This window comes from Limulus polyphemus, unplaced genomic scaffold (genome assembly GCF_000517525.1).
Source record: "Limulus polyphemus unplaced genomic scaffold, Limulus_polyphemus-2.1.2 Scaffold6506, whole genome shotgun sequence".
NCBI lineage: Eukaryota > Metazoa > Arthropoda > Merostomata > Xiphosura > Limulidae > Limulus > Limulus polyphemus.
This window is the reverse complement of record NW_013672116.1, coordinates 4412-16409: the sequence shown is the minus strand read 5'-3', so window position 1 is coordinate 16409 and position 11998 is coordinate 4412. Positions and strand designations below refer to the sequence as shown.

The window sequence follows — 11998 nt, the reverse complement described above, 5'->3', positions numbered from 1 at the left end:
TTTCTTCTTGTTTCTTTTGTTGCTCTTGTATTGCTGCCATCAAGTCTGCTAAGCTGTAGTTTGATTTTCCGCCTCTCGTATTTTTTTTTTTCGTTCCACTGCTGACACCAATTTGTTACGCCTCCGTTCGTTAGTTGATTTTCCGTAACTTCGTTCCGACCAAACTTTAGTGGCACAAGTCCTTACTTAATAAAACTGGTTTCTTTCTGAATATAACTTTACTGATACACTTATTTTCAACTGTCGCTCTATAACAAACGTTTTAACAACGAACGTTAACTTCAACAATACTTTCTGACTGCAGTTCAATTGCTCACTACCTACACACTTTCCGTCACATTGTGACCATCTTATATATACACCAGACAAACATATATCTAGTAAATACTAGGGCATTCACGAAGGAACAAGATATTTCTAGAAAATAGGTGGCGTGACACTAGTCACGTGACCTTGCTGACGCAACAATATGATGATTTATAAGTAAAATGAAGTAGCTTATTTTGTGGGGAATATACTAAATATTTCAACTGGTCTGCCTTATTCAGGTCGTACAATAGACTCATGTTCTGTCAAAACATGTGGTATATTACCCCCCCCCAAAAAAAAACACTTCATTATGCTTATAAATCATTGTTTTCCAATTTATTATTATAGGACATAGTTTGATTTGTGTGTGTGTTGTTATTCTCTGTTCTTATGTGCATTCTTCAAATACATAAGAATTATTCAAATGTATAAAAACCCTATAACCTGAGCGCTTTCGAAAACCACTCAAGTTATGGATTTTTTATTCATTTTTGTCAAGACTTCTTGAAACTACGTGTTTTCCTAACATCATAAGAATTATTTAATGCACTGGTACCATCACTACAAAAAACCTAGGCTCAAGTTTCACTGGTGGGCCAAACAAGGGGCCACACACAAGTACTAAATTCACTGTTTTTCAAGTAATTTTTTACTGATTGTTATAAAACTAAATTATGAAAACTTGAAATTTATTAGGTTGCATTAGGTAGGATAATGAAAAATACTAATGATAAAAAATTCTTCCAAGGTATGCTTGTGAGTAGCTCGTGAGTCATGTAATTCAACACTGAGCTATGCATTCATTTACAACTCCACAAGGTATACTTGTAGTAGCTCATGAGTTATGTATAACAATACTGAGCTATGCATTCCTTTACTGAGTGATTAAGAACTCCACAAGGTATGATTGTGAGTAGTTCATGAGTTATGTAATTCAATACTGAACTATGCATTCATTTTCTGAGTGATTCAAACTCCACAAGGTATGATTGTGAGTAGCTCATGAGTTATGTAATTCAATACTGAGCTATGCATTCATTTGCTGAGTGATTTACAACTCCACAAGGTATGCTTGTGAGTAGCTCATGAGTTATGTAATTCAATACTGAGCTATGCATTCCTTTACTCGTATTAACGTAGTAATCTATGATTTTTTAGTCATTCAATGAAAATACATACAATCTAAAAAAACATTTTGTTTGATATCCTCCAAGTGCAAAATTTTTAAAGGCTTAACAACCTACGTTAAGCAGCAGCTGAGTACAAAGGTCATAACTTGAAGAAATAATTGTTTGCTTTACTTCTTTATTTACTGTTCTATATTTAGGAAAAATTAGTTTAAGAACTTATTACAAAATAACAATAAACTATATACATATATAATGTATATTAATTGAAATGTGTCTGTATTTTACAAAATAAAACACAGCCAAGACAAGTTACTTTGTACAGACCAAAGGTCACCTTCATGTTATTTGATATGGTTACATGAGTGCACGTGAGCTGCATCATTGTAACTTCTGTATTGTTAGCCAGGCATGGGTGAAAGGTCAATATAATAAAAATAATAAATATATATACAAATGTATAATGTTACGAGATTTAAGCTATTTCATCTAAACATTTGTTTTTGTGATATAATTTGTGTTCATTCTAGAATGAAAGAGGCATAATTTATGTTTATTTCCTAATTGGTCAAATCTACCGAACCCATACAGAGATTAATTATTGAAAATAACAGATAAAATAAAGTTTTTTTTTAACAAATGTTTGATAACTATCCACACATTAATAAAAAAAAATTGCATGATAAATAGGCAAGATGTGAAAAAAAAGCATGAGAGAAACAATGCTTTACAAACCTTAAGACTTAATAAAAAAAAATTAGATATTTCGCGTATGAAGGTATTGTAATTTTTACCGATAACCTGCCAAATTTCATTAACATTCGCTTACAAATTTAAAAATTATAGCATGAAAACTATAACAATCACAAAATGGTTACGAGGTTGGTTATGGGCTGAAAGTTCAAATTAAGAAATAAAAATTTATATAATATTAAAATTTGATTTATTAGCTACGTTTTGATGTCAAGTTTACTGAAATACATTTATAATAAAATAGTTTAATTAAGTTTTGAATGTAACTCTGTAAAAGGTTGTGACATATGCACTTTGACCTACTTGACATGAAAGATTTAATAAGTTGTTTTGCAAAATTTTATATTTTATATCTTCTTTTCCCTACCCTAACACTAACTATTGAAATCATCAACATACAATGAAATGAAAAGTTAAAAATATGAAAATAAAATGAATAATACTTGTTCTTATTCTTTGAATGTATAATTGTCTTGAGATTTTCACATTACTTATCTTCACAATTTAAACAGAAGCAGTTTATTCCTCCATAAACAATACATCACAGCGAGAACTCACTAGCTGTTTCTCATAAACAGCACATTTATTTTACACTTGCTGGCCTAACAATGACAGATCTCACTTTTTAACACTAAGTTTGTTGTCCAGATAAAAATTCATGTAGCTTTCAAATATGAATTTTAGAGCACAAAAAATATATCAGTCACTAGAATAGAACTAAGCTATAAACAGGTTTAAAAAAATACCAATAGCTCTTCAGAGTAAGATAACAATCCAGATAAAAATTATGCCCAACTGTATTTATATGCACACAAAAATGAAATAACTAACACACTTCATGTAAAGGATAACCTGCTCTTTCTATTACTTATTATGACCACCAGTCAAGTAGAGTTTGTTAGCAATGAATCGCAAAAGATAGAGATGGTGAAGTTTGACAAATTTATTGATATGTACAGTTTGTGTTTCTAATTGGTTGAAGGGTACTATTGAAGTTATAAAATTCTGAAGCAGAGAATACAGAGTTCACACACATCATGTGACAGGAAAAAATCAAGATTGAAAATTTGTCAAATATTCCCCTTTGAAATTAAATTAAAACTTAGATAATAAAAAATCTAATTATAAACTATGTTTTGATGCCAATCTTATTTACATACATTGATAATAATTCAGTTTAAATAAATTTTGAATGCAATGGTGTAAAAACATCACTTTGACCCTCCTGTACCCACTGGGTTAAGACTAGTGTAAACCGATGATGTTCAGCTGTTACAGTACATTTGTAATGTAAACCTGTATTTTATTTCATACAATTGCAATAAGCTGCAACAATTTTGTAACTAATAATCATGCTGTTCATTTTTCACATTGCCTTTTGATTTGTGGTACTATGAAAATGTTATTTAAGCAGCAAAAATATATGTAAATATATATATTGTCATTCTATTGTTTGCAGATAAAGTTTCAACATCATCATGATATATAAAGCATAATCATATTTTTTTAATCTGTCCATATCACATTGCCAAACAAGATTATTGTCAAAATACTTTACATCACAACAGTTTCGAAAACTAGTTAAATTCTGTGTGCCAAGGTGTGTGAAACTTCCATACAAAGAATTTATCATCTTAAATCTCACATTTCCTATAAATACTTCTATGATCTCAGCATGTTCTAAATGTCAACATTAATTAATTTTAGGTTTAAAGATGAGTAGAAATTGGAAATAATTGCTAAAGATCATTAGCTACATTCAAAAGTACTTACCCATTTCATTTTCATCTTCTTCACTATCATTCTCCTGGGTATTACTATTTTGATAAAAATCTATAGATGACTGTGTATTTCCATTGGTTATCATTGGTAAAGTCCTTCCATTCTTTGCATATTCAACAGTTACAGTCTCTCCTTTTCTCACATCTATATCATCACATATGTTTTCTGATGTGTCAATTTCTTTATTACCATTAAGCACGTTTCCATTAGAAAGTGCATTGTTTGTAATATTCTTATCCTCTACTGGAGATCTGCGAGTGTTTTTATGTGAACTACAATCAACATGAACTGTAGGTTTACCACAAATGACTTGTGAAGTAGGGCTAGCTGATGTTGGGGAGTTACTGGAATACTTCAGCACACTGGCGTGAGCAGTTCTTGAGGAATAGCTTGGACTTCTAGCTGGAGAGCTGCCTTGTGATCTAGGACTTCGAGCAGGACGGACTTCACTGTCAGTGCCATTAACCATTTCTATAAACTGTCGACACTTCAAAAGGAAGAGTAGGTTTGGGTTTCTTTCCAGAAGTCCTGGATAAAGCTTGTGAGTGGTTTCTGTGGCTTCACCAATCCTTCCAGCTAGCACAAGTTTAAGTATTCCTGTTTAGTATAAACAAAATAGAATAAAAATTTAAATAAATGGCAAATAAAATAAACCACATACTTTACATAAATCTAAATTATACTAGAAATAGCTTTTACTCTTTATACAGTAACACTTCTCTAGAAATAACAACTTTTACTCTTTATACAGTAACACTTCTCTAGAAATAACAACTTTTACTCTTTATACAGTAACACTTCTCTAGAAATAACAACTTTTACTTTTTATACAGTAACACTTCTCTAAAAATAACAACTTTTACTTTTTATACAGTAATACTTCTCTAAAAATAACAACTTTTACTTTTTATACAGTAATACTTGTCTAAAAATAACAACTTTTACTTTTTATACAGTAATACTTGTCTAAAAATAACAACTTTTACTTTTTATAGAGTAATACTTGTCTAAAAATAACTTACTCTTTATACAGTAATACTTCTCTAAAAATAACTTACTTTTTATACAGTAATACTTCTCTAAAAATAACTTACTCTTTATACAGTAATACTTCTTTAAAAATAACTTACTCTTTATACAGTAATACTTCTTTAAAAATAACTTTTACTTTTATACAGTAATACTTCTCTAAAAATAACTTTTACTCTTTATACAGTAATACTTCTCTAAAAATAACTTTTACTCTTTATACAGTAATACTTCTCTAAAAATAACTTTTACTCTTTAACAGTAACACTTCTCTAAAAATAACAACTTTTACTTTTATACAGTAATACTTCTTTAAAAATAACTTTTACTTTTATACAGTAACACTTCTCTAAAAATAACAACTTTTACTTTTATACAGTAATACTTCTCTAAAAATAACTTTTACTTTTATACAGTAACACTTCTCTAAATATAACAACTTTTACTTTTATACAGTAATACTTCTTTAAAAATAACTTTTACTCTTTATACAGTAATACTTGTCTAAAAATAACAACTTTTACTTTTATACAGTAATACTTGTCTAAAAATAACAACTTTTACTTTTATACAGTAATACTTCTCTAAAAATAACAACTTTTACTTTTATACAGTAATACTTCTCTAAAAATAACAACTTTTACTTTTTATACAGTAATACTTCTCTAAAAATAACAACTTTTACTTTTATACAGTAACACTTCTCTAAAAATAACTTTTACTTTTTTATACAGTAATACTTCTCTAAAAATAACAACTTTTATTTTTTTATACAGTAACACTTCTCTAAAAATAACTTTTACTTTTTTATACAGTAATACTTCTCTGCCTTAACAATTGTGAAAAAATCCCAAATGAAAGGAAAAAAGGAAAATATAATATTACAAGGTGGGTTTTTTTCAAATCTCAGTCAAAGTGTCTAAGACTTTTTGACAAAAATTACTTAATATTTTGAAAGACATCTGAGCATGAAAAATAATTGGGTATGTTCGAAAAATGTTTTTGTATAAAAGTAAGATACAAATTTTGTTTTGACACTTCTTTAGCATTGTACACAGCATCACCTACGATGAAGTGATGCAAGAATGACCCGTTGACTAAAATAGTTGTAACAATACATCTTGAAATCAGTTTGAAGAATAAAGAGCAAAATAAAAAGAGCTCAATCAATTTTACGAGCAGAAACCATGGAATACTCACAGTGAGCATCTCATGTTAGCAACCTACAAAATGAAATTCTGTTTGTTGGATTTCATGCAAAGCTAAGAGAGAATAATTTGTGTTTCCCATCCCTAATTTTGAAGTGATAGAATAGAGGGAAGGCAGATAGTCAACAGCACAAATTGTTGGGCTAGACTTGTCAGTCAACAGCATAAATTGTTGGGCTAGACTTGTCAATCAACAGCATAAATTGTTGGGCTAGACTTGTCAATCAACAGCACACATTGTTGGGCTATACTTGTCAGTCAACAGCACACATTGCTGGGCTACACATGTCGGTCAACCTACTCCTACAAGGTAATGTACAGTTGGTACTGAGTGCGACATGGGGTCTATGATGCTACTCCTACAAGGTAATGTACAGTTGGTACTGAGTATGGCATGGGGTCTGTGATGCTACTCCTACAAGGTAATGTACAGTTGGTACTGAGTGAGTCTGTGATGCTACTCCTACAAGGTAATGTACAGTTGGTACTGAGTGAGTCTGTGATGCTACTCCTACAAGGTAATGTGCAGTTGGTACTGAGTGTTGATCCATCACTGATTCTCTAATAAACTGAAACATTCAAAATACTTCCATATTCTATCATTTTTGACATGCTGATCAGATTCTTAGATTAAGAACCGAAAGGCTGTGTAATGATTTCACTGTGATGATGACAGTTCCATTTGGACCGACCATGGCACAATAGTAAGATTGTAGGACTCGAGGGCTGAGGCTCAGTAGTTCATATCCTGTTACTGCTAAAAATAAATAAATTGTGTTCTGCACTTTGGAATGTGGGTGTGTTATAAGAATGATGATCAAATCCCACTATTTGGTCTTACAAGTCTAGCCCAACAATTTGTGCTGTTGACTGACAAGTCTAGCCCAACAATTTGTGCTGTTGACTGACAAGTCTAGCCCAACAATTTGGGCTGTTGACTGAAAAGTCTAGCCCAACAATTTGTGGTGTTAACTGAAAAGTCTAGCCCAAGAATTTGTGCTATTGACTGAAAAGTCTAGCCCATCAATTTGTGCTCATCACAGACACCTATGCCACACTCAGTACCAACTGTACATTACCTTGTAGGAGTATCATCACAGACACCTATGCCACACTCAGTACCAACTGCACATTACCTTGTAGGAGTATCATCACAGACACCTATGCCACACTCAGTACCAACTGTACATTACCTTGTAAGAGTAGCATCACAGACCCCATGCCATAATCAGTACCAACTGTACATTACCTTGTAGGAGTAGCATCACAGACTCCATGCCATACTCAGTACCAACTGTACATTACCTTGTAGGAGTAGCATCACAGACCCCATGCCATACTCAGTACCATCTGTACATTACCTTGTAGGAGTAGCATCACAGACCCCCATGCCATATTTAAGGTTGATTCGTGTGGGTGTTTTCAACACATTTTTAAAGATCACATAGCTTATATCAACATTTGTATTTAAAGTTCAGTATTTAACATAGCATACAGTTCAATCTCATACTTATTTTACCATAAAAAAAAATTACCTTAAACTTCATTTTTCTTACTCAGAAAAATTGCAAGTTGGATTATTGATAAATTATGACTATTTACAATTTTTAAAAGTGTGTGTGTGTGTGTGTGTGTGCATGTCTATTTTGATACCAAAACCACATTGGGCTATCTGCTGTGTCTACCACATGGAATCGAACTTCATCACAGCTCTTGAAAGAAAAATTTTACCAGCCACAAATTCAAAGTTTACTAGCTTTAATGTTAACTATATACTGATCACAGTCTGGTTGGAATATATGTTTTTTTTAACAGCAGAATATAAATTATACTTTTACTTTTCCCTAAACCACAAGAAATGGCTTTCCACTCCCTTCATAAAGCATTCGCACTTTATAACCTGAAAACTGGGACCCGACCACACCTAAGTTAGTGGTTGTTTTCTTCATCACAACAGCCAGAAACTGATATAAAGTACAAAAACTGACTATAAAAAATAAATCAGTTTTAGAGTTTTAAACCATACAACTTTTGTGCTCCTCAGGTCACATTTTGTAGAGAAACCTTTATTTGAAAATTTGTGTCAAGATAATCATTAGTCTTCTACCTTTTGTAAAGTAATTTATACATAGAAAACGTTTTCAGTGCTAAACTAGTTAATATAGTGGGAGAGATGTCAGGTCATGTTTATTCTAGTCTCAGTTGCATGTACAAGTTTAGAAAGGCTAAAGTTGTGGATGCAGTCATGATGGAGTTCCTGTTAAGGATAAAGTGATCAAAAAGAGAATGTTTGAATCCAATCGAAATAGAACAAGAAAACTATGCTTATCTTAGTTCATTCAGTGGTTGACAGACTTAAGGTATGATTGATCAACCAACAAAAGTCAGAGAAGTTTTTTTTTCTATTACGTGTGTAGTATCCTAGATATTATGAACTTATTGAGACCAATCCTTACAGCTAAATTCTAGGTCAAAATGGGATGACTCTGAGAAAAAGTAGCCTTGCCTTGGTAAGACATTTTATCAACATTTTGTGAGCATCATCGGTCTAGTAATCTAGTGGATTGTTCAAAGCTGACATCAAAACAGTTTTGTTGGAAATTGTCTGTAGCTAGTTGCTGATTATAAAGGTATAACATATGGGATATTTGGTTAAAGATATAACATCCTTTAACCAAATATCCCATATGTTATACCTTTAACCAAATATCCCATTATAACATATGGGATATTTGGTTAAAGATATAACATTCTTTAACCAAATATCCCATATGTTATATCTTTAACCAAATATCCCATATGTTATATCTTTAACCAAATATCCCATTATAACATATGGGATATTTGGTTAAAGGTATTACATATGGGATATTTGGTTAAAGGTATAACATATGGGATATTTGGTTAAAGGTATAACAAAAGAAACAGAGCAAGAACTTCTCTCTTACTTTGTCTGTTTTTTATAGATTTTATCTCCTCCACAAAAGCCTGGTTTGTACTTTTGGCAAAAGCTTCTGCTGAAGAACAATACCCATGGTGCACCAGGTAGGTCTGTACAAATCTTCATAAAGCCAATTATAAAAAAAAAAAGGAAATACACAATATTTATATGAATTATACAATATCTCTGATTGCAATCAACAAAAATTATAAATATATTTCTATTTTCATGTAATGAAGACATATCTTATCAAGTTTAGCTATTTTTAGGACATATTCTTATAAATTGGTTATATCATTAGTTAATATGTTTATAATTATAACCACCTGAATCAGAAAACGACTTGTACGTACAAGGACAAAACTGCACCATTGAATTAAGAAATTATAAAAAATTAACTTACACATGTTCTTTGACAGATTTAAAAAAACATAATAAACAAGTTTTATTTATCTAATTTCATTTTGGTTTGATTTCAGTATGCTCTGAACAAAAAAATTAGTGAATTTTCTGAAGTTTTTCTAGCCCCTAAGATAAAACTCATAACAGTTCTAAAGAAAATAATGCTAATTTGACTTTGTATGTTAAATAGTGTAGTTTTATTGAGTTTTAGCCCATCACTGTTTCTCAACCTCAATTGTCATGTTATGATTAATGTAACTCCCTATATTTCAGTTTTCAAGTGAGCCATAGGCTGGTGATTTAAACACATGATAAAAGCTCCTTTTCACTGTAAAAGCCAATACAGTTTCAGTTAATTGGAAATTTGTGTAGAGATTAAAAGAAAGTGATAAAACTTAGCTTGATGACATGTTGCTATAAGAAAAGATGTTTGTGAACAGCGTCCATCATGATTGCAGCCCTGAGTTTTTTCTAAAGCCATCCTTTATCATTTTATAACTCATTTCAATTATGAAGTTGCAGTAAGATAAGAAATGTTTTTATGGAACAAGATGAAGTAGGCTTAATTAAATCATTTTTCAAACAGCCATATCAAGTTTTGTTTTGCTGACAAGGTCATTGTATTAGGCCACATTTACATTGGTTTTATAAGCCAAAGTAGCTGCTAGAATGAAAGAAAATCACTGGAATAGAATGTAACATATGTATATGAAATGAAACTTTCTATTCAAAAATATGTTAAAAAGTTGGTAAACAAGTTATTTCTATTGTATTTCAGTAACTTTAAACATAGTTAAAACTGCACATTGTGTTTTTCAAATTAAAACAAAAGTAAAATTTACAAATTATGAAATAAAAACTTCATAAGAAAGTTTAGAAGAAAGTAAAAAGACATAAAACTCATATTTAAAACCTACAACAAAGGACTTTAATGTTTCTTAAAAACAACATAATAAAATCCATTTGAATTTTCAAAGCTGCAAAGTTATACAAATATCATATATAAAACTAATGTATTTTATTTCAAGAAGTTACATAGTCTGTACAAAGTTCTTCTGAAGTATCAAACTATTTTCTTCAAACGTTTTTCTTTGAAATGCACTAAAACAAACCTTAAAACAAGTGCATCGAATCAACACACCTGGGCATTCAAGTTAGTATTATCCTACAGATATTACACGAAGACTTCACGAACACTCTCTTTCTCTCTCATATAAATGTACACACACAAACACATTATAAGCTCAAGTGTTAAATCTCTAGTCCTGATATTATTCAGAGAAACAATGTGATCTGCATCAATTCTTAATTAAAAATGAACAACACATCATTAAAGAAACTATTCTCCATTATCCTGCTATAATAAAAACTGTCAGTCAAGTGTACACTATGTACATGCACAGCTGTTCTTTAACCCTATAAACATGGCATGAGTTCACTGCTGTCAAGCTATATGTAGTAATGTTTACTGCTGGTGATTTAATCGATTAACTATGAACAATGGTTACATCAAAATTCCAATTAAATCTATTGTCATAAAAATAATCAACTAATCATAATTAATGTTTTTAATTATTGCTATTTTTAATTATTCAAACTGTCCAAGTTATCAAAATATTGCTACTGTGTTTGTTTGTTGTTAACCCTCTGGATTCAGATGGGCCAAAATGCATGTGATTACCTTTTTTATATTTACATTTCAATTTAATTAAATAACTTTATTATCAATATATTTTAATAGACTTGGCATCAATATGCAGTTTGTAATTCAGATGTTAATATTATATAAGGTTTAATGGTTAAATTTTAAAAGGAAATGTTTAAAAAAATTCACAATCTTCACTTCTCTGTGTCACATGACACTTCTTTGCTCCAAATTGCTCATTTTATATTTTCTTATTACCTCTACATTATATTCTGAGTATAGTAGCAATATTACCCTTATAACATGCTAAGCTATAATGTAAACTTATAGCCTCTGAACTTCTTGTTTTATCAAGATATAAACAAGAAAGTGAAGTCCATATGCCACACCACTCCTAACTTTCAAAAAATGTCAGTAATACTCTTTGACATTTGCTATTGGTTATTTATAACCAATAAATAGAGAAGATTCTGATTTTAAAAATTCATTATGATGCTAATTCTTTCAGGTGTCAGGTTTAGAAATATTTAGTGTCAGTTTCCTTGTTTGCTCTTGTGATGTTTGGCTCAACCAGCTTAGTTAGAAAAACCAGTTGAATTATAGTAGTTTCAGGATATTCTATTTTTTGTGCATAATAATATTTTGTGTTCTAAGTTGCATATTTCAATTAAAATTGAAAATACTTTGGACCACCAAAAAAATAATGCTGACAATAACAAAATAAGAGTCCAAACATAAATACTAAACTTCTTTAGCAATCGACGTGTTCGAAGGAAAACAAAGTTTGATTATAAACAAGATT

At 30.6% G+C, this 11998-nt stretch overlaps 1 protein-coding gene across 2 annotated transcripts in view; it reads right to left on the bottom strand.

The window, feature by feature from the left end:
• Positions 1-11998, bottom strand: part of LOC106473791 (ran-binding protein 9-like) — a 39225-nt gene that overhangs the window by 24734 nt on the left and 2493 nt on the right. For both annotated transcript variants that reach the window (XM_013934467.2, XM_022402179.1), the window contains exons 2-3: positions 9157-9269; positions 3963-4568 (exon numbers count right to left, since the gene is read on the bottom strand). In XM_013934467.2, coding sequence (XP_013789921.1) covers positions 3963-4568; positions 9157-9269 — 719 coding nt within the window. The remainder of the gene's footprint in view (positions 1-3962; positions 4569-9156; positions 9270-11998) is intronic.